Source organism: Pteropus medius, unplaced genomic scaffold (genome assembly GCF_902729225.1).
Source record: "Pteropus medius unplaced genomic scaffold, Ma_sr-lr_union100, whole genome shotgun sequence".
NCBI lineage: Eukaryota > Metazoa > Chordata > Mammalia > Chiroptera > Pteropodidae > Pteropus > Pteropus medius.
In genome coordinates, this window is record NW_024355205.1 from 37,654,887 (window position 1) to 37,676,867 (window position 21,981).

Below are 21,981 nucleotides of genomic sequence, written 5' to 3' on the forward strand. Positions count from 1 at the left end.
GGGTGGCCGGCTCTGGCCCTGCCCCATGGTCCCATCTCACCTCGCCTGGCTCGGGGGTGCCTGGGCGGTGGTGCGGCCTCGGTCAGGCTCGGCACAGTGGCAGGAGTTCTCTGCTCGTCTGGCCTCTGGTAGCCGGACGTGGAAGTGCGTGGTGGGGTCTGTGCAGAAAGACGCTACGGGGTCTGTCTCGTGCTCAGAGGCGAACGCGTGACGGTGGCAGTGGCAGCGAATGAACCAGGCTCGGGACGAGCAGGCCTTCAGCGGCATGGCCCTGGATCCTTCAGGAGCCGACCTGAGGCCAACCTGTGCTAAATTGTCTGAGCACACAGATGGGCCCCCACCTGCGAGCCCTTGGCTTTGCGTGAGCCTCCGGCCTCTGCACAGGGGCCGCCTCGCCTCACCTTCTCATTTCACTTTTGAGGTGCTCCGGGGGTCCGTGGACGGAGCACTCTCTCCGTGTGAGGACGCTGGGACTGGGAGGGGCTCCTGGGCCGTCCCAGGAGTGAGGGTGTACAAGGAGCCTGCGCATTGGGAGTCCCGTACCCGGGCCTCAGGTGACCCATGTTCCTGGGTGCTGGTGGGTGCTGACTGTCCAGGAGGCTCCAGCACGAGCATAGGATGGGGGCTGACATCGAGGCCCAAGCATCATGGGCCACAAATGACACTTGTTTCTCTTGCTAAGATGGGAGAAAGCTCGGGGATGCGGGGGGGGGGAGGTCCCTGATCTAGAAATGTACGACGTGTAATGTTGGTGACACGTCTGTGGCCTCACGTGGTACGTGCAGCGTGATAAACTGCCTCCCTGGCCGAAGCTTGCTGCTGGTGTGGAGCCGGCGGGTGGGAGAAGCTGTGAGTGGCCACTGGAGCAACGCAGAGTCGCAGCTCCGTCTGCTGGGGACGGCGGCTTCGTTCTCGGTGATAAGGGACAGAGCGTGTCTCCCTGTGTCCCTGCTGGAGTTGTTCCCAGTTTCGCTTTCGTCCAAAGAACGGGACGCCTCCCCTGAGGGGTGACCAGCCCCACCAGTTGGCCTGGGACGGGGTAGGTTTTGAGAAGCGGGACTTCTGGCCTGAAAACCTGGGACGTCCAGGGCCAACAGGGACAGGCTGGTCACCCAAGGGGGCGTGGCCTGGCAAAGAAGGCAGCGGCCGCACTGCGTGAGAGTCCGCTGGGGCGGGGGCTTCATACCCACACACGCCGGCTGAATCCCGGTTCCCACTGGTGGGGACTGTGTGTGTGACATCTGTACCTCGTTCCTTGATGTCCCTGCCTGGGCAGTAGACGCGTCCGTTTAGGTCAGGAGTGTCTGTCACCCAGCGTCAAGGCAAGGAGTCCTTATTCTGGTTTCCTTCAGTTTGTCTGTCCCAACCTAACACTCATGCCCTGATCTATTTTTTAAAATATTTCTCCTCAAAAAGATAGAATTTTTTGGGGGGGTGGGGGGAGGGAGTTTATGGGAAACACGGGCAGGAAAGCATGTGATTGATACTAGGTCACCGGGTTTCCGCTGATTTGCCTGGTTGTCCATGTCAGATGCCCGGGTATTCGAAGTCACCGTGACGATCCTGAACCACAGCGTGGCCGAGACGCTGCTGAGCCCTGGCAGCCTCGAGTACCAGCGCTTCTCCGAACGGCTGCTCCACGAGGTAAAGCTAAGCGCCCCACCCTGGGCTCCCCTCGCACACGAGCCGGCCGGTCCCCTGAGCGCTGGCTCTGTGGCGGTGGCTCTGGGACACATCCCCACGACCACACGGCCGAGCCCACAGCCCACGGTCATCGCTCAACGCTTTTCCCCTTTACTGGGGACTTCAGACTCGGGGCCAAACCATCTCTGATCCAAATGGGTGACCCCACTTGATGGCATAGCTGGATTTGCTGTCATCTTCCTACCAGGGGGACCTGGGGATTGGTCTTTCCGCTTTGGAGCAGCTTCAGCGAGGAAGCGCTCACCGGTGACCACGGCATCCATTCCTCTCTGTGGCCAAAAGGGGACATTAGCACGCAGCCTGGGAGAACCACACCGGTGGCAAACAGATGATGAGCTGGAGAAAATAGTGACTTGCTCTAAGGTTTTACCCTTCTTGCAAACTAATAAGTTAGCCTGTTTCTGATGCATGGATGAGGGTAGAAGACGCCTGGGCCAGAGAGGCAAGAACTTTATAGCTCACAGCACAGCAGGCATCTTGAGAATCATGTTGGTGCCAGTTCCCCTTCTGGCCCCCAGGTCCCACGGGGGTGATTCAGAGGGGTGCCGGTGGGTGAGGCAGACACAGTAGGATCTGCATGCTGGTGGAGGAACCCCAAGGTTAGGAAACCTGAACCTTTGTAATGGGCTGCATACAGCCTTGCCTAAGCCCTGCTCCATCCAGAAAGAGAGATCGATCACCTTATTATGGCAGACGGCGAACATTTCTGCCCTGTGCCTGGAGGGGATCATGACCTCTCTCCTCCAAGGCTGCTCCTCATACAAACCTCTTGGAATGATATCCTAGAAAAAAAGGGCCACCAGCGCTTCTACTGGCAAAACATGTAGAAATTCGAGCGCCTGACGGAGGGCTGCGTCTCAGCATTCGCCTGCAGAAGAAATCGGTGTAGAACTTTCTGGGAGAATTCTCTCTCCTTTCTGGTGGTTTTCACGCACGCGTGCAGGAATGGTGTGGCAGGCAGGTGGGGCACGCCTGGTCTCTCTCTTGCTTCGGTAGGGGTGACCTTGAGCCTCTGGCTCTGGCTGTGTGTTTCCTGAGGGGTACAGCCCTGTAAGTGGGGGACAGCACCAACTAGCCATGACATTGTTGCTCAGCAACGCCCCCCTACCCCAGTCAATCAACCCATCAGTCAATCCAACAGTCCCTCTGTTTCGCCCAGACACGTGAGTTACCTTCACACCGGTTTTCAGGGCACCCAGAGTGGATGTCTTTGCTTGCCCCAAGAGGCTGGCTGCTGGCACCTCCTCTTGGTCACAAAGCAGACACGTGGATTCTGGGCACCATTCTGGTCACAAAGCAGACATGTAGATTCTGGGCACCACGCCCGGGGCCCCCCACTTAACGGCTTTGAAGATGGCGATGGGAAATCCGCCCTAACCCGTGGCCGTTGCCTCTCCTTGGCCAGGTTCAAGGTTCCCTTCCGCCGGCCGTGTCCGACCTGTACAGGCGAGGGAAGCTGAGGCTCCAGATCGTGTCTCTCCAGGCCGGAGGCCTGGTCGTGAAGCTCAAGGTGACGGTGCAGGACCCCGAGTTCCCGGTGGGCGTCTCCACGCTGGCCCCCATGCTCCCGCTGCTGTGGGCCAGCAGAGAGTTCCAGATCGACCAGCAGGGCACACTAGTGCAAGGTAGGGTCACCCCCCACACCCCGCGCGTGCGCCACGGTGTCCTCCGACGTGCCAGCAACAGGATTTCCGGTCAACGTTGACTTATTTCCAGGAGATAGAGAATGTGAATGAAATTAGAACCTCATTCTGTGCTTGCCCATGGGAACCCTGAGACGGGGAGCCCACCCGCCTCCCGCTCATGTGGCTCGGGTGGGAGGAGCAGCGCATAGACCTGGGGAGCTTCTCCCCTCGGGGTGCTTCTTGGTGGCCGCAAGCCCAGAGCTCAAGGTGGAACCGAGCTGGAGGGTCCACGAGGAGAAGGGGACAGGTGCCTACTGTGTTGGTGTCGGGGCACCAGTGCCACCCGGCCGTGGGGCCACACACTGACGCCTGGGTCTACCCGAGCGTAATGAAATTTCACTTGGTGTGGTCTTGAGGCAGGAAGTCACAGATCGAGGACGGGGGTGGGGAGGAGACCAAGAGGCAGAGAGAGAGAGAGAGAGAGAGAGACAGACAGACAGACAGACACAGAGACACAGAGAGAGACGGGGGTAGATGAGGGGGAGAGCGGGGGTGAGAGAGAGACAGAGTCAGGGATGGCGACAGACAGAGAGAGCAACAGACAGAGCATGTGACGGGCGAGGGAAGTTCTGCCATCACAACGTGGGGACAAGGTCCCCTCAGGCAGGAGGGCAGGAGCGGTCTCTACATCAAGCTGCTCAGGGCCCGGGCTGTGGAGCGGGTGTCCCCCCGACCCCGTGGAGCTCGGTGCAGGAGTGAGCTGTCGTCTCCTTTGAGCTGTCCTGACCCGGCTCGTTGTCCAACCTCCCCTAACCTGAGAATGCAGGGGAGGCTCAGGGAGTGTCACACCTGAAGTCACACTGTCCCTCATCCCCTCAGGGTTGGAGATGGCGATGCTCTCAGCACTTGGTGCCCTGCGGGTGAGCCCTCAGTGTATGCCCCCAGGGACCCTCCCCAGGCCTGCCCCCCCTGCCCTCCCCCGCCCCCATCCCTCAGGAAGGGCCCACCTGCTCATTCGCTCTCAAGTGACAGTAACCAACGGGGCTTCTGCATGGACCCTCTGTGTGTCAGTGATCTGTGCAGACGGCAGCCACGCAAGGCTCTAGTGACAGCATTGTTCTGTGTGAGGTGAGGGGTCGCCTGTGGTCACCGCAGTGCCAGCTGGGCAGCCGCCTTCCCCGTGGGCATCAGAGTGGACCTAACCGTGCTCCCCAGAGCTTCCGGTCCCCTGCACGGTCCTGACGGCACGGCATCCGCTCTGGCCCTTTCTGTCCCTGCCACAGCAGCAGGGTGAGCAGAGGGAGCCTGGCTCTGGGACTGTCACCATCCACCTGGCCTGCCGGTGTGGGCTCTCTTCCTTCATATGCGATGGTGCAGACCTCTGTCCGGCTTCTGTGCGTGGTGCCCACAGCGCCAGGCTGTCCATACTCCCCTCCCCGCTCCAGCGTGAATCTGACAGCGGCCCCCAGGTGACACGAGGGTTCTGGCCCAGGCTTCCCTTCCCAAGGGACCCACAGACAGCATGGGAGCCCCCGAGGAGCCTGGCCCTTCTGAGACGTCCCTGGTGGGGGGTGGACCTGTACCAGGAGTCGGAGCTCTGCGGTGGCTGTCACCCTCCTCTGGGAGGCAGGCCACACCCGTGCCAGCTTCGGGGCCCAAAAGAGCAGAGCACGGCTTCCTACACGGGGCCCCGTCCTCGTCCGGGCCGTCCAGGAGGCACAGAAGCCACCTGGCAGCTCTCACTGCCCACAGACCTGCCTCCTGCTTTACTGGGCATCCTATTAAAGGCTGTGTGGCCTCGGACTTTTTGAGGCCAAGTAAAGCTGTCCCTGCCTTACTCGGGCTTGAGGGCGAGCTGGGGGTGGGGGCAGGGCTAGGTGAGTCACCACCATTAAAAATAGCCACCAGGTACGCCATGGTTTGAGCCCAGGTCTCAGCTGGGACCTTGCTGTCCTCAAGGCCCAGCCGCCTGGCCAGCCTGGGCTCCAACCCCGGCCTCCGTCCCTGGCCCCCAGCCCAGCCCCCAGCCTCGGCCTCCATCCCCAGCCTCTAGCCCCGGCCTCCAGCCCCGACCTCTGTCCCCAGCCTTCGTCCCCGGCCTCCATCCCCAGCCTCCAGCACCCAGCTCCTTTGAGCTGCCTACAGCCTGAGGTCGGCAGGGCTCCAGGAAGACCTGGGGGCCAGGCCAGCAGACCGTGTGTGCGAAGGGCCCAGGCTGGTTGTGCATGTGTGTGTGGTGTGTCTGTAACTGTTGCATCAGCTGATGAGTGAGCCTGCTGGTCTCGAGGGAGCTGTTTCCTGGAGATCCCATGAAACAAAACTGGAAACCACAACAAGGGCCTCTGAGCACGCGGCTGCAGAGCTGTCTCTGCTCAAAACTGAACCCGTCCCTCATCTTGACTCGAGTCCCAGCCAAGCCCACCTCCTCGGGTGTGCTGCCCATGGGTCAGGCTCCTGCCCGCATCTCTGGGCAGCTGTGTGCTGAGGGCCTCACAGGCCACCCCCTCTTGGGAAGCCCTTCTCGGGGCTCTGGCTCGCCCTGCTAGCAGAGGGGACTCCGGAGCTTCAGAGCCACCTGCTCCCCAGGGGGTGGGGTACAGGGAGTGGAACAGCCAAAGGCTGGGTCTGGCTTGAAGGATGGAGTTCCAGGGGCGCGGGAAACCCGCCCCCACCCCTCTCCTCCCAGCCTCTGAGACAGTTTGAGAAATTCATTCCTCAGGTTTATTGTGCGAGTCACAAGCGGCGTTCGTTGATCAATCCTATGTCACGATGCACGAGACCACCAGATTCGTTCTTAAAGCAGCCGCGAGAGTGGGGATGGTGGTCCCAGGGGTCCGGGGCAGGGGCGGGGCGGGGCAGGCAGGAGAGAGAGAAGGGAATGGCCTTCCAGATGGGTTTTGTTTCCCGCTTTGGCCTAAAGCGAGTCCTGGCTGCCCGCTGATTGGAAAGGCAGAGCTGGACTGGGTGTGGGTGGGCACGCACGGACCGTGGGCCTCTGGGGCTTTTCAGGGGTGGGGGGCTTACCTAACACTCCTCCTCACCCCAGTCAGGAGCTTCCCGGTGACATGGGGTCTTTGGTGCTCTTGGAGTCGCTTCCCAGAGCAGGCGCTCAAGCGCCATTTCTGCTCCTATCAAGGAGAGGTCACGTCGTGCTTAACTGGACGCCTCCTGGCTCAGCTTTTCCCTGGTTCTCTCTTGAACACTAAATATTGGGGGATGCTGGCACCTCAGACAGACCTGGGTCTGGGAACGAAGCATAAACGAGGGAGGGACATAGCCACGCCTGTGGGTGCGACACCTCTGGCCTTTTCCTCACCGGCTCCCGCCCCGTCTCCCTCCCGCCGGCAGATTGGGACGAGTGCGCCGACGGACTGGAGCATGACTGCTCAGCGGCCGCCCAGTGCATCAACCTGGAGGGCTCCTACACCTGCCGCTGCCTGACGGCCAGGGACGCCAACCCCTCCCGAGCAGGCCGGGCCTGTGCTGGTGTGTCCCCACCCCGCCACCCCCCGCCCCAGCTCTGGGCCCCGCTCCCGCCGGGGCCCTGGGGGCAGAGGCAGGGTCGCCTTCTGCGTCCTGCACAGTGGACAGAGCGTGGAGGGCCCACCATACCATAGGACCCACGAAATGGTTTCATTTTAATTTCTTTTAAAAGCAAAGAAATTGATTTGACGGTAAACAGCAGCAACAAACCTGATTGTCGATAATCACTTTATAACGGGGCAGTTCTGAAACACAACTTTTAATTTTTCTGTGGATGAAGGGGTCGCGAAAGTCTCGATCCCTCCCTGGGCGAGTGTGAAGACCCTGGCGAGGGTCACTTCTCTGCCCTAAGTTTCCTGGGGGCCCGGTCTGACCGATTGGCTGGGGCTGCCCGGAGGGCTGAGGCGAGGAGCAGGGGCAGGCTGCAGACAGGTGTAAAATGCTGTGGTCGATGAGCCATGTCCGCCCTGGGCCGGGGGAGCGGGGACAGGCGGTGGGGATGCTCAGCCGCTCCTTGCCGTCCCAGCCAAGGGCTTCTAGCTGGGAGCGTGCAGAAGTGGTCCCCTCGGGAGGGTCCCCCCTCGGCCGCGGGCCCTGCTTCCTCGCATGCTCGTCACGCCCCTTCCTCATCCTCCCTCTTATCCATGTGACGCCCAGCAGGCTGCGCCAGTCCGAGCCCCAAGCCCCACCCCGAGCATCCTCGGGGGGCGTTGCTCATTTTCCCAGAGGACAGATGGATTCCTCTGAGGCCTGTGAGACTCCATGCACTGGTTCCGCAGCCCCCCGGGGAACCCCCACTCTTGGGGTCTCAGCGTCCTCATCTGTTACGTGGAGAGGCCTCTTGCCCTCCGTGACTACAAACATGTGCCCCACCGAATGTTCACAATCACCAGCCGAGATGGCCCTGCGTCCCAGCTCGGGGTCCACCTGGGGACTCTTGCCCGTGGGTGGCATCTGGTGGGCTTTGCTCAAGGACTTCAGACCAGACGCCCCATCTGAAGGTGGCTGTGTCCCGGCAGGTGACATGGTGAGCCCCACAGGCGATGCACTGGCCCCAATGACAGAGGTGACAGCTCCAGCTCTCGGCACAGAAACAGCAGCCCCTGGCCCAGAGAGCCCCACCTCGTCACCCGGCCCCGAGCACCTGAGGGGTCTCCCTGCAGCAAGCCAGGCCCAGACCCCAGAGGCCCAGCCCAGGACAGGTGGCAGCAGCATGGTCGGGCAGGACAGGAACGGCACCGGGCAGGACACGGAGGAGGGTGTGCACGGCAAGGCCCCGGGCGTGGGGACAGGCCAGTGGACGGCCAGCAGGACTCCCAGGCCAACCCGCAGCTCCCTTCCAGGGGCCACGGGTGGCCCACTGGACTCCCCTGGATGGCTGCTGAGAAGCTCCACGACAGAGCCTCCCGCCCGGCCCACCCCTGCTGAGGGCCCAACAGGACACACCGTGTGGCAGGCCAGCCTGCCCACGTGGGGCACACTGCCAGCACCTCTGGAGCCCACGCGGCCACAGGACACAGACCCTGGACCCTCTGGCTCCCCAGACCTGCCCTTGGCCCCCAGCCCCATGTCTCCAGAGACCCTGGCCTGCGGTGAGTGCCTGGCATGGGGTGTCCTGGGAACCAGGTGGTCTGTGTGAGTTCCAGTGGCAAAAGTTCATACGGTGTTGAGTCCAGACACTTTCGAACGCCTGGGCGGATGTCTCGTCGTGAGGCTGGGCGGGCGGGGTGCAGAGCGGCCCTGTCCCCCGGGGCGGCTGGCTTTGTCTGGTTGGGACAGGAACCTGGTCTCCATGCTTCTCTCCGGCCCTTTCCCCTGCTTCCCGCGCCTCCGGTTTGCCCACAGCTAGGGCAGAAAATCAGGCACCTGGAGGGGACTGTGGAGTGCGTGTGACACGTTAAGCTCTGGGGCACACTCCCCAGCAGCGCTGGGTCCCCCAACATCTCCCCGTGGTTCTGACCTCCATCGGTTCCACATGACGCTTTACTTGTAGAGGGTTTAGCCATCACCAAGGCCCTGAATGACCGCTTAGCAGACAGATGACAGCTCTGTGCAGAGGACGGGCTGGCCATGCCAGCTCCCACAGGAAGGTCGTGCTGGCATCGTGCAGTGACCTCGCTGAGCTGGCCTGAGCCAGGGGAGGGAGGGTTCTCCATTCTCTCTCCTTGGAACGTTCGACTGACTTTAATCCCGACATTTATCCCCACTTCCCAGTTCCCGCCCCCATCGGAAAGGTCACCGTCTCCAACGTGACCGGCACCGGCTTCCACGTGGCGTGGGCGGCGGATCTCGCCTTGCGGCCCACTTTCCAGCTCACGCTGACGACCACGCGGAGCCCCGCCGTGCGCTTGCAGACCCGGAATGCGAGTCTGGCGCTCTGGGGCCTGGAGCCTGGCGTCCTGCACCTGGTTGACATAGTGGCCAAAGCGTGCGGGAAGGAAAGTGCCAGCACACGCCTGAGAGTGAGGACAGGTAATGGGCTTCGGAAAGGCTCACGGCCGTCCGTTCCCAAGGCAGGGGACAGGCGCGGGCGGGTTTTCGGGGGCTCAGGGTCTAGAAGAGGGGGATTCGTCGTGGGCGACCGGTGTCCGTTTTCGACTCTGTACAAACAGCTGGCTCCCTTCGAACTCAGCTGGCCTGGGGCAGCCAGGACAGAGAGGAGGTGGCTCATTTCAGGGGAAGGTGTCGGGGGACAGGGGGCGAAGAGGCTCTCCAGCCCCAGACTGCCCGCCCCGCCGCGTCCTCGTGGGTCTGTGGCAGGGAGACGCTTGAGGTGCAGGCCTGCTGTGCGTCACCCCCACTGTCCTCGGACCGGGGACTGGTTTTCAGGAAGGGCGATGCAGAGTTGGACACACAGCTGACCTGTGAGCGTCGCCCCGGAGCCTGGGGACTCAGTGGGAGGGAGGGGAACAGAACTGAGCCAAGCGCACGAGGACTCTCGGAGAGCGTGGCTGCCGGTTCGCCATCGTTAGGCGCACAAAGCTCCCCGTTTCTCCTCGTTAGCGTTTGTCGCCCAGATATTCTCTTAAACGTGTGACTTACCTGAACAGCCAAGGCGGGGCCCGATGCCGCAGGTCCGTTCTCAGGCCTCAGGCGGCTGTCCAGGAATCGATAGCGGTGGTCTATAAGTGGGGTGCACACCCCTTGGGAGATGCCTAAGGGCGCAGTCAGAGAAGTTCAGAACTTTTGTTTATATACTTTAAAGCGCTAGTTACCCAAGGACTGGAAGATCAAATGATAGTCCGTGTCGGCGAGCGAGAGAAGGGTCGGCCGGGGTCGGCCGGGGTCTGAGCGCTGGTCCTGGGTATTCAGCATCGGGCTGGCCTCTGAAGGTCTCATCCATGGGAGGGGGAGCTGCCAAGCCTGAGGTGGGCCCACATCTGCTCTCCCCATGCACCTGTCCGGCTCCTGACAGCTTTGGACCAGGTCTCACGCTCCAGTTGTCCTGAGTTTGCACACCGGCCCCCAGGTGTCCATGGGGTCTGGGCTCATGCAGGAATGCGGGCGGACGGCTTTGTGGTTTGTCTCACAGTGGGGCAGAGGGTCTCTCAGCTGCTGACGGGGCAACCCTGTCCTTGTCCTCCACGCCTGGAACACCGGCCAGTAGCGGGGCTTCATAGCTCCCCGGTGACAGGTGACGGCGACGGGCTGAACAGGAACAGGGACGGCTGCCGTGTGAGGAGCTGGGTTGTGGCCGAGCAGGGCAGGGTTCCCTGACCAGTCCCAGTAGCACGCACCCCTCGAAGGTGCAGCCGAGCGCCACACCAGCAGGGCTGCTGGGAGGAAGAGCTGGCGGGCCAGGGCCTCTGTGCACTCGGCCGCGGGCTCCGAGCAGAGGCAGGGCGAGGCCACCCTGCGTCCAGGTTGGCCCCTGCGGCCCTGGCCCTTTCTTCCTTCTGGAAGTTGTCCGGCTTGCTGGCACACTGCGCGGACACTCTAAGCTCCGATAATGGCACAGGCAGGGAGTGGAGAGCTGCAGGGGCCGAGCTGGGTCCACAGTCTCCGGAAGGTTCCCCAGGCTTTGTCTCAGCATCCTGGAATCTGGAGGGCTGTGTCTGTGAGTGCCAGGCTCTTCACGGCCAACACGAAGAGACTATTATTAAGATAGAAGTTATATGCTAAGTCAAGTCAGACAGAGAAAGATGTATACTGCATGATTTCACATACATGAGGAGTCTCGAAACAAAATAAATGAGCAAACAAAGCAGACACAGACCCACAGATATACAGAACAAGCGGATGGTCGCCACATGGGGAGGGGAGGGGGGGAGGGTGGAGACGAAAGGTGAAGAAACATTAAAAAGAAAAATTGTCGACTGATAATTATAACCTACGCGTTGACACGGCAGAGATGCTTCTTCTATGTTATAGAAACCGTCTAGATGAGGCTCGACTAATTGTCCTATGTGTGTTTCTTCTGATCCTTGTTCGGCTAGTAGCGGTTTTTATAACTGCTAGTTGGCTGATAACCATCTGAATCAAAATGGATTTAATTTTGTCAGTTAATCATTTCCTCGCGCGAAGTCAAATATTTAAATTAGCTTCAAAAATATTACGAGAGACCCTCTCCTCCTTCCATATAACTTCCATAAAAATCAGATTATTAATCAATAGAATGTCTTGGAAGTATAGAGAGTAAAAAAAGCAAAGAGAATGTTTACAATACATAGAGAACCCCAGACTGCTAGCAATGGGATAGCACATAGAAAAACAAGATAGAACAAAATTCTGAGAGAAGGAATTGTATTTAACAGCTAGAAATCCGTTCACGAATCCATGAAAACCGAAATTGCTCCCTAAGAAACCAGATCTAATGTTACAGATATCTTTTAGACAGTATTTAGACATGCGAAAGGCTTCTGTTTTATGCCTCAAAGTGACAAACACGGAAATAAATAGGGTAAGTTCATATGATAAGGGGGAAAAACAAAAAGACATGATCACATGTTTGTTCTTCGTCCTTCAGCGGCCCGGAAGCTCAGTGGACAAGTCAGAATAACAAACGTCCGGTATTCAGAAGCCTTTGCCGACACCAGCAGCAAGGAGGCCCAGGGCTTCCTGGAGCTGTTCTTTAGGGTGGTAAGTTGGTGAACTTGGCCTTATTTCCTTTCGGGATGTGTAGGAGGAGGCGGGTAGGATCTGAGCTGCAGCCAAGTAGGACTTAAAGCCATAGTTCTGTGGACCCCTTGCTTCCGAAGGAAGCTTGGACTTCCAGCTCTGGCATGGTGCCTGCCTTGTCCTTGGATCTGCCATGAAAAGGACACGTCAGTGGGTGGGAGGCACACCTCTTCCTCTGCGGCACCCTCGCCTCCCACTGTTCCCCGTTCAGTGAACCATCTTCATCGGGGCGGGACCCCTTGAAGCAGAAAGCCCCTTCCCCGCCTTAAAAAGAAAACTTAAAAAAAAAAAAGTGAGATCCGTTTCATGCGCCATAAAACTCATCGTTTTAAAGTGCACAGCTCGGTGGCTTAGATTGTATCCGTGACGCTGTGTGACCGTCACAAGCATGTAATTCCAGAGCATTTCTGTCACCCCAAAAAGGAAGCCTGCACCCATCAGCAGTGGCTCTCATTCCTCCTCTCGGGCCTGGCAACCACTAAGGGGCCTCCTGTCTCTACGGGTTTGCCTGTTCTCGGCACGTCGTAGAAACGTGACCTTTGCTATCTGGCTTATGTCACGGAGCATTGTGTTCAAGGTTCATTCACGTCGTAGCAATCGGAACCTCGTTCCTTTTCATGGCTGAATAGTATTCCATCACATGGCCGGACCATATTTTGTTTATCCAGTCATTCGCTGATGGACATTTGGGCTGTTGCCACTTTCTGGCTATCGTGAATAGTGCTGCTCTGATCCCCCACCTTAAATAATTCCTCCTGCTCTTCCCTCCTCCCCTACCCCTGCCACCCGTTAGCATTCTTTGGGGTGGTATATGGTTGCGACTTAGTCAAGGCAGCAATTTCCACATTCTTGTCGACAGAGGTTAGATGTCTCTTTGATTCCTAGAGGACACACGTGTCGTGATCCAGTGGTCCTGTTTGCACGGTGGAAACCTCGTGCATTTCAGCTTTTCCCCATTCTGGGAGTCTGAGACACACAGTAGCGAGGTCTTGGCAGCGCCACCTGGTGGCGGAGTGTGCAACATGACAGTGTCTTAGCAATGCAGGAGGCCCCAGGGGGGGCATTACCTCGCCATAAAACAGTCAGGCTGCCTCCAGGAACTGTCCCGTTGAGGCACCTCGAGATCTGGGGTTCTGCATTGTTTATCCTGGGACCCCCAGCTCTTGGGGGATCCCAGAGTTGCTGATGGTTTGATTCATTTGCGTATCCATCTGCTTTGGGATAGTCACGTACGATATTAAGCTCCGAAACCGGCCCACGTGGCTCTAGCGGCCGTGCGAGGGAACTTCATTTTCCCCCAGTTTGTCGACTCATCTTTCCTCTTTAAACCATTTCCTCTCGGCTATTTTGGGGGACAGCTTTTTGTGGATGTTCGTTTGTCTAGAGTTTCAGGGTAGCGAATAATTAATCAACTTATCGCATATGGAGGAGTTTAAGACAAGTTTTGGGAGGTTGCAAGTTCAATGGGCACCTTGTTGTCTGTAACTTCCTAGCAAGGGGCCTGGAACTTGACTTTGAGATCGGTTTGAAAAGCAACTAAAGGTAAAGTTAGTCCAAGACCGTGACAAGTCCCTCTCAGGAAGTCCCAGGAGAACAAGAGAGACTCATGAAGGAGGGATGGGTAGAGGATAGATAGATGATGATAGAGATAGATACATAGATACATAGATACATAGATAGATAGACAGATAGATATAGACAGACAGACACACGGATGGCAGACAAGAGCTGACCGTTCAACAGCAGTATTGTCAGCCACGTGACCGCAGGCAGCTGCTTCTCGGGGCCTCTGCAGCCTCCGATGGGTGACAGGTGACCTGCTCAGGTCGACTGTCCCAAGGCTGGCAAGCGAATCCAGGCGCCTGTGCCTGGAGGACCTCGAATGGTGCAGACGAGGTCGAGGTTTGCTCTGTGAGGGCGAAGGCTGGAGGCACGCTGCTCCTTGGAAGGTTCGTGTCGTTGGGGCCACGTGGAGCGCCTTACGCGGTAGGGTGAGGGCGGTCCAGTGTGTGGTGCGGGGCCCTGACCCCAGTGGCAGAACAGAAGCAAGGCTTTCGGAGGTGGGAACAGTCTGCCCGATGGGGCGGCCTGGGGAAGCAGTTTTCGGAAAAGTAAGAAGGAAGAATGGATCAGGAGCAAAAGGATTGTTCTAGAATGAGCCACGTGGGGAGTCGGGGTCCCTCCCATGACTACTCGGTCAGACCCCTGCCCCCCATGGCTCTGAGCGGAGGGTACAGACTCTGAATGCGTTGTCAGCCTCCTACTAAGTGACAAGCCCCTAGGGTAGGGCTTTGCATCGGACCCCACACTGACCAGAGCAGTGGGGACAGGGCCCCTCCCCCGTCTCAGACGGCACCAGCGGACAGGAGGGGCCCAGAGCTGACCCGTGGCTTCGACCTTCCGCCGCAGGCCGCCTTGCCGCTGGCCGGAACTCGGGGAAGCGCCGCCCTGGGCTGAGCACCTTCCTCTCAGCGGGCGGCCCCTCTCACCAGCTCTGTTTCTCGGAAGGTGCGGGATTCCTTGCCGGCCACCATGCGCCAGCACCTGGACACGGGCGGGGTGCAGGTGGAAGTGGCCCGCATCGCCAACGGCAGCGTCGTGGTGGAGTTTCACCTGCTGATCGTCTCGGACATGGGCGTCCAGGAGGTGTCCGCGGCATTCCTCGCCGCCTTCCGGAACGCCTCTCTGCTGGAGGTGGCCAGAGGGGACACCTTCATCTGGGGTACGTGGGGGCCGGGCCCCAGCGCCGAGGCGGCGGGTCCGGACCGAGGGGCTGCTGGCTTCGTTTTGGGAGCGGTCACGCCGCCTGTCTCCTCCGCCGTTAGCTGGAAATGCGAAGCAGCTCGGGACCTCATCTGTCTCGCTGCCACTGTTTTTTTTTCCTGTAAATCGTAAACCTTAAACGTTTAAGTTTGAACCTGCAAACGTCCCCAGGACACTGCTCCCTTGTCGCAGGCCACGTCCTGCCCCCGGCTCCTCGGCCGCCCCTTTCGATGAGCAGATGGCAGATACGTCCCTCTCTGCAGCCCAAGCCGAGAGTCCAGGGTGGTCCGAGCGGAAATAATTGAGGAGAAAGTAGCGAGAAACGGCAACGTAGTTTCTTTTCTCACCTGTCTCAGCGGGAGCTGTCCTAACGAAATACACAGCTAGGGTGGCTTCGGCAACAGAAATTCACCTCTCCTCGGAAGAGCGGCGGCCCAAGGTCAGGGTGCCAGCCGATTTGGTTTCTGGTGAGGGCCCGCTTGCTGATGGGCAGGCGGCCACCTTCTCGCTGTGTCCCCAGACGGGAGACCTCCCTGGTGTCTCTTCTTGTAAGGACATCAGTCCTGTCAGGACCTGGACTCGCCCGTAGGACCCCATCTAAGCAGAACCACCTCCCGAAGGCCCCAGCTCCAAACCCCGTCACACTGCGGGTTAGGGCTTCAGGAGGCTAATTTTGAGGGGACACAATTCAGTCTACGGCACATGTTTTACTTGAAAATAAATGATAAAAGTCTTATAGTTACCTGTATAAAAATATGAGAGATGGCCATGCCACCCTGAACAAGCCCGATCTTGTCTTATCTCGGAAGCTAAGCAGCGTCGGGCCTGGTTAGTACTTGGATGGGAGACCACCTAGGAAGACCGGGTGCTGTAGGCATTTTTTTCTTTTTTAAAAATCAGAGACAACATAGAGGAATGTTTTTCTGAGTTTTAGAATGAGAAGTGTTTTCCAAGTTTAAAAACAGAAGGAAAACAAACCCGCGGAAGATAAGGCTGGAATATTCCACTCCATAAAAATGTACATCTTTTACATCAAACAAAATAAAAGCATCATTATAAAGCAAACAACGAACCAAAACATAATTTCAATAATTTCACGAAGAATTGTACCCTAAATATAGAGAGATTGCATGCACGGATCATAACCTTCTACAGACAAAAGCAGAAAGGACCGTACACGGACGCAGAAACACGACGGACTAGCAGGGAGGTGACAATAGTCGAAGACATTCCCACTAAACCGAGGGGCTCTTTCTGCTCATCTAAGAGCAATTTTTTTTTTTTTTAATGAAAATAGTGACGGAAGTGTCACGAAGCCTTGCTGGTGGGGACAGAATTTGCTCCCACTTCCTGGAAATCGATTGGACCATATCCATCAAGAATTTTCGAAACGTCCTCCACTCTGGCTTTGGAGTGTCACCTCCAGGGACTCCGCCCTCAGGGGACAAAGATGTTCGCTTTCAGTGTTTCTTTAAAAGGAAAAGGTTGAAGTGACCCATGGTCCCCCACGCAGGGAAGATACTGAGTAAACTGGGTTTAATATGCAGTTATTAAGCAGGAAGTCGGTGCATCGAATGTTCCTGACACGAGGCGGGGGCGGGAAGCCGGCCCCGTCCATGCTTAGGACAGACGCTCAGCTGTGTCCTCGTCCGTGGTTTCAAGGGCTGGGACAGACTGTGTCAGCATGAGAACGAGCAGTTCCGTTAGGGAGGGGACCTCCGGGGCGGCTTTTATGCTCTTGCTGAGCTGTTTGGGTTCGTGCCCACTTTCTTCAGCGAACCCGCAGCCCCATTAACTCGCAAGGTGGCTGAGCGTGGAGGTGGAGGCGGGTGGGCCGAGGGTCTCTGCCCTGGGCCGTCTTGCTGTCTGGGTCCCTCTGCGGAGGTCGGGGTCAGGGTGGGGACCTGCTCAGCTCCAGGCTGCCCTGCTAGCCCTGGGACCAGGACCCTCCTTCCAGGCCAGCCCCTACAGCTTCCTGTCACCTGCCCCTGCCCCACCCCTGGCAGAAAATCGAGATGCCTCCCGTCTCCAGAGCTCTCCAGGACGGGCCACCTTTGTTGCCATGGGATGGTTCGGTTTGCTCCCTGAGACGCGCGTGTCCCACCAGGCTGTCTGTAAAGCACCCGCGGGCACCTCCTCGTCACAACGCCACCCCCGGTGACGCTTTCCTGTCCTGTCCTGTGAATGTCATGCAGATTATGACGAGTGTGCAAGGAGGGAGGATGACTGTGAACCAGGCTCGTCCTGTCTCAACACCCTCGGATCCTTCACTTGCCGCTGTGTGGGCGGAACCTCCGACCTCCCCGTAGAATATTCTGGAAGACCCTGTGAAGGTAGTAGCCTCATAGTTCCTTTTCTGGAATACTGTCAGATAGTCTGTTCTTTTAAGGATATTCATTTGCAAAGTATTTCTTTTCCAAATGAGGTTGGCATATTTTATGCCCCAGGCAAGTTTCCTGATGTGTGTGTGCACATGTGTGTGTGCTTGTGAGTATGTGTACATGTATGTGCTATATGCATGTATGTACACACGTGTGCATGCACATGTGAGTGTGTGCCTATGTATGTGTGCATGCTCATGCATGCACATGTGAGTGCCGTGCGTGTGTGCACATGCATGAGTGTGTGTGCACATGTGCATGTGCGTGCGTGCATGGTGCGTGCACACATGCAAGTATATGTGCACATGCATGGGTATATATGTGCGCTGTGTGCACATGCATGATGTGTATGTGCACTGCGCACATGCATGTGTGTCCACACGTGCATGTATATGTGTACATGTGTGGGCGTATAGGTGCATGCATGCACACACGCACAGGCACACATGCATGACGTGTATGCATATATGCATGTGTGTGCGTGTGCATGCATGTGCGCATGTGCATGTGTGCATGTGTGGGTATGTGCGCACGTGTGTGCATGCCGTCCCCTCACACCCTTCCACATATCTCCAGCCCTCTGGGTGGTGCCTCATAGCCCCAAGTGCTTCTTCTGATGCCTGAGATGAGAAAATACACAGGTGAACTCAGGTGTGTCCTCTAGATGCCAAAAGACGATCTTGCAAAACTCAGAGCCCATGTGACAAGCTAGGTGAGGAGCAGAGCGATGGGTGAGCCCCTGACCTTGAGGCAGGAGAAAGCCGGTGCCAGGGTGGCGGGCGACAGAGCTGGGCTGTAGAGGAGAGGCCAGGGGCGGGCTAAGCCACATCCTGCAGACTGTGGAGGGAGCCCGAGGGGAATGGCGGACAGCTTTGGGGAGCTGCCTGCTCTTCTGGAGTCGAAACCAAGTGTGCTCCGGGGGAAGCAGGAAGCCGGAGCAGGAGTGAGGGACTCAGGGACCCTAAGAGTGAACATCGTCAACTATCTTAGAGCCCGAACCCAGGGGCCCCGAGGGCAGCCAGCTTGTCCCAAGACCACGGGCTCAGTACATGCGCAGCGTCAGCCTCGGGGAGGTTCGGAGGGCAGAGGGTCCCCCGGTTTTCTGGGTCATGGCCGCCCACGGCGAGCCAGGCCCGGCCCAGCTGCTCGGGCTGACAGGGACGTGCAACGCAGGCAAGTGCGGCTGTGGCTGGAACGTGCGGACCAGGTGTGCGCTGCTGTGGGGCACGGAGGGGTTCCGTGGGTCCCCATCGCTGAGTCCTCCTTGCCCCGCTGTGCCGGCCCCGCCGGCCGGGCTCGCACGGCAGTCCCTAAACACAGACCCACCTGTGCTTTGGCTCCTCGTGCCCTGCAGGTGACTCTTCTGACAACACAACCCAGGCCCCCAGGTCCTCTCTGGCTCCTGGCCTGGAGCAGCCCCCCAGCCCAGCGGAAACGAGGGCGGCCAGCCCGACCCCCCAGGGCCTGCTCCCGCGGCTGAGCCTGGCCGGCGCGGTCAGGGTGCTGTGCGAGATCGAGAAGGTGGCCATCGCCGTGCAGAGGCGCTTCCTGCAGCAGGAGTCCATCCCCGAGTCGTCCCTGTACCTGGGCCAGCCGTCCTGCGGTGTGAGCGACAGCAACAGCACACACGTGTTCCTGGAGGCCGGATGGAGCGAGTGCGGGACCCTGGTGCAAAGCGTGAGTCCCAGGCAACGGGGCTGGGGGGGGGGGCTGGGGGGGGCGGGGGGCATCGGCTGTCCAGACCTCCATGTGGAGAGGGCCCGGGAAGACTCTGCACCCCAAAGTCTGTCACTGTAAGTGGGGGACCCAGCACGGGAGGAAGCTGTGAGCCTCACCCTGCAGGGGTTCTGATGCAAAGGGCCTGGGGTAGGACTCAGGGTCAGGGTTCAAAACACCCCCCAGTGATTCTGAGGCACAGGCAGGGTGGGGAGCCTGCGGGGGAGGAAGGGGGCGGGAAAGCCGGGAGCCTGTGTGTGAACGTGGGCGTCCACGTGTGCGTGTGTGTGAGAGCACGTCGGCGTGCATGCGTAGGAGTGCGTGTGAGTGTGAATGCGTGTGCGAATGCGTGTGTGAGCATGTGGGAGGGGTGTGTTGGTGAAGGGTGGGCATGGGTAGCACCGTCACTGGGTCTCAAATGTGACGTCAGCTCCTGCCCATGGGGCTCCCGCAGGCCACTGCCAGGGTGAGCCAGGCTCCCTGCGGGGGGGCGGGGGTCTGCAGACAGCAGCTCCTCCCTCTGCTCTCTGAGCTAGACAGTCGCTCGGTTTACAACCACGTCCGTCGGGCTCCACCGATGAAGAGGGAAGGGACACCCGTGTCCCACGTGTCCCGCAGACCCAGATCCACGCAGGCAACGGTGGTTCTGACATTTGTCAGAACCCGAGGTTCCTCGGAAGGCTTATTTGCACCGACACAATGACGTGCAGCTGGCTTTTCTGCCTTCTCCTCTTCTTTTTTGTTAAGCAGTTTAAATTTTATTGACCTCCAGGTTTTTACAAAAAAAGTTAAATTTAAGGTCACGCCTCCGAGTTTGATTACTATACACAGGTCATGCAGAGCATGACTATAAAGAAATGCACATTCACCCACGTCCCAGATTGTTCGCTGGAGTACGGGATCATCCCCGTAAATACATGCGAACTTCTCGCCAAGACGGACCAGGTTTTCCGAGGCGCTTTTCAAAATGACTCAAGACGCTAAATGGCACGCGCTCCAGACCCCGCGTGTCTGCGGCAGCCACCAAGCACCGGCTTCGGGGCTGCTGGAAACGGACGTGCTGGTCGAGCCTCTGTTCTTTAGCTGCAAATCGCAGGGCCCGTAAACGCCATGTGGGTAATTACTCCAAAATACGGAGCTACGAACACAGGCCCTTCATTTTTAAGAAGCAAACGCAGAAGATTATGTGTCAAGAGTTTAAAGGTTTGGGTGTGGGACAAATCAACCGAGAACCTACCCAAGTTTCTCCCCAGAAGCGACGGCATCGCTCATCTCTACCAAGGAAAACAGATTCTAAACATTAACACGGTTTTCAATAATTCAAATTTCACTCTTTATATAAAAACCTAGAGAGACCGATACTATCCAGTAGCTTCCAAAGATAAGCTAGCGACTCTGCGTGAGCAATTTTAGATGCATCAGGAAAATGCGCTCAGCCTGTAATGCGTGTAGCGCAGCGAGGAAGGAGGGGCCGCAGGAGGGGAGCGCGGACGCGGGCCAGCCTGCTCCTTCCCCTCTCGCTCCCCCGTGTGCTGCCCTACTACGCGCAGCGTGTTGCGCTCAGTCAGACTCACCCACGTCGGTGCCCGTCGGGCCGCCGGACTTGCTGTCTATCAGGTTTGTGGGTCCCTTAGCATCGTCAGCCTTAGGATTTCCATTTTCTGCAAACGCTGGACTGGCCGCCTCTCAGGTTAGACGCTGTGTCGCCGGGCTCGCCGCCGGCCTCGCTCTTTGCTCCGGGCGTCCGGCAGCTTCTGCTCTGCTCTGCTCAGCCGTGTGTCTCACTAGCTCTGCCTGACGCTGTGTCCTCGTCACACGTCAGCCCTGCCCCTCGCCTCCTCCTCACTCGATGGATCTGACTCACGGGCCCCACACGCCCTCCCTTGTCTGGGTCTACACTGTTGAGTCTGGCACGTGAACAGCCGTGCAGTGCCCGCTGCCACCCGTGCCCCGTGGCGTGTCACCACCGCAGGAGATCCAGAACTGCGCTTGATGCTCTGTCCTGATGGCAGCTTAGGAGGCGCCAGTAAAGGGGCGTTGACCTTAGAACGCCCACCACCACGACAGTCCCCAGCCCCCAGCCAGCAAAGCGCGTCCAACAGTCAGAGCTTCGGGCGTCTGTCAGACGCACGACTTCATGGAGCTTCCGCCTGAGGGTGGCAGGTGTTCACCGACATGTTGCCTCCTCCTGCAACGCTCCCCGCAGAAGCGAAGTGTGGAGTGGCCCACGTCGGGATCCTCAGCTCTGTCCTAGCGGCCGGAGACAGCCGGCCACCCGGTCCTGCTGCCTGAAGGCGTCTCCCCTTCCGCTGAACTTCCGTGTCCCCGGCCACCACGCCTTGGGGCCAGCCGACCTGCGGCCCTGTCTCCTCGAGCTCAAAACCGACCTGCTCCACACGTTCGAGGGCTGACGGTCACCAACCCCGCCAGGCTGGGCGTCGCCCCGGGGACTCAAGCCCACAAGCGTGAGCCGTGCTGCCACCGCCACACGCTCCCGTCCCCGTCACGATCGCGCTCCTTCCTTTAGATGGTCTTCGGGCTTCTTGGTTTCGTCATTGCCCCGGACCAGAGACGCCGGCGGGACCGCGGGGTGCTCGGCCACAGCCGGAACCGGTCTCCCACGGCTCTCCATGCTTTGGACGAGGGCCTCGCTTTGAGAAGCGTCAGAGGGGGTGTGACTTGGGGAGGGGTCCGACCTAGGCCTTGGGGTGTCTCCTGCTCAAGTTTGTCTCTGGTTCTCTTCCAGTGAAGGACACGGCACAGGAGACGGGCTGCGGCCGGTGTCACGATTCACGCTCAATTTATATTAGGAAAAAACCATTAGGGTTTTTATAGTTTGGGGGGAAAGCTTTAAAAAATAAAAAATAACGCCCCAGCATCCGGGGCCACGGTGCGCAGCGTGCTGGGCCCGGCTGGCCCCGGAGCTGGCTCACGTCCCGTTTCGTCTGTGTCCAGAACATGACGGACACGGTGGTGAGGACGACGCTGAGGAACGACCTGTCCCCAGACGGGATCGTCCACCACCTGAAGATCCTGAGTCCCATCCGCTGTGCCTTCCGCAACGACCTCCTCACGTCCTCCGGCTACATGCCGGAGTGGGGGTGAGTGGGGGTCCCCCTGCCCCAGCGCACGCGCCTCTCCAGCACCCTCGCTTTGGGTTTGGGTGCCTTCGAGATTAGACTGAACGTCCA

General features: G+C 58.8%; 1 protein-coding gene and 1 pseudogene across 1 annotated transcript in view; both read left to right on the forward strand.

Annotated features, from left to right (window-relative positions):
• The window catches only part of UMODL1 (uromodulin like 1), a 46,761-nt gene that overhangs the window by 19,617 nt on the left and 5,163 nt on the right, over positions 1-21,981 (forward strand). Inside the window, exons 7-17 of the mRNA XM_039857405.1 lie at positions 1,532-1,644; positions 3,110-3,329; positions 4,209-4,262; positions 6,678-6,815; positions 7,832-8,404; positions 9,027-9,284; positions 11,779-11,891; positions 14,439-14,652; positions 18,065-18,247; positions 18,429-18,751; positions 21,746-21,891. Coding sequence (XP_039713339.1) covers positions 1,532-1,644; positions 3,110-3,329; positions 4,209-4,262; positions 6,678-6,815; positions 7,832-8,404; positions 9,027-9,284; positions 11,779-11,891; positions 14,439-14,652; positions 18,065-18,247; positions 18,429-18,751; positions 21,746-21,891 — 2,335 coding nt within the window. The remainder of the gene's footprint in view (positions 1-1,531; positions 1,645-3,109; positions 3,330-4,208; positions 4,263-6,677; positions 6,816-7,831; positions 8,405-9,026; positions 9,285-11,778; positions 11,892-14,438; positions 14,653-18,064; positions 18,248-18,428; positions 18,752-21,745; positions 21,892-21,981) is intronic.
• LOC120599168 (uncharacterized) lies at positions 15,452-15,570 on the forward strand (annotated as a pseudogene).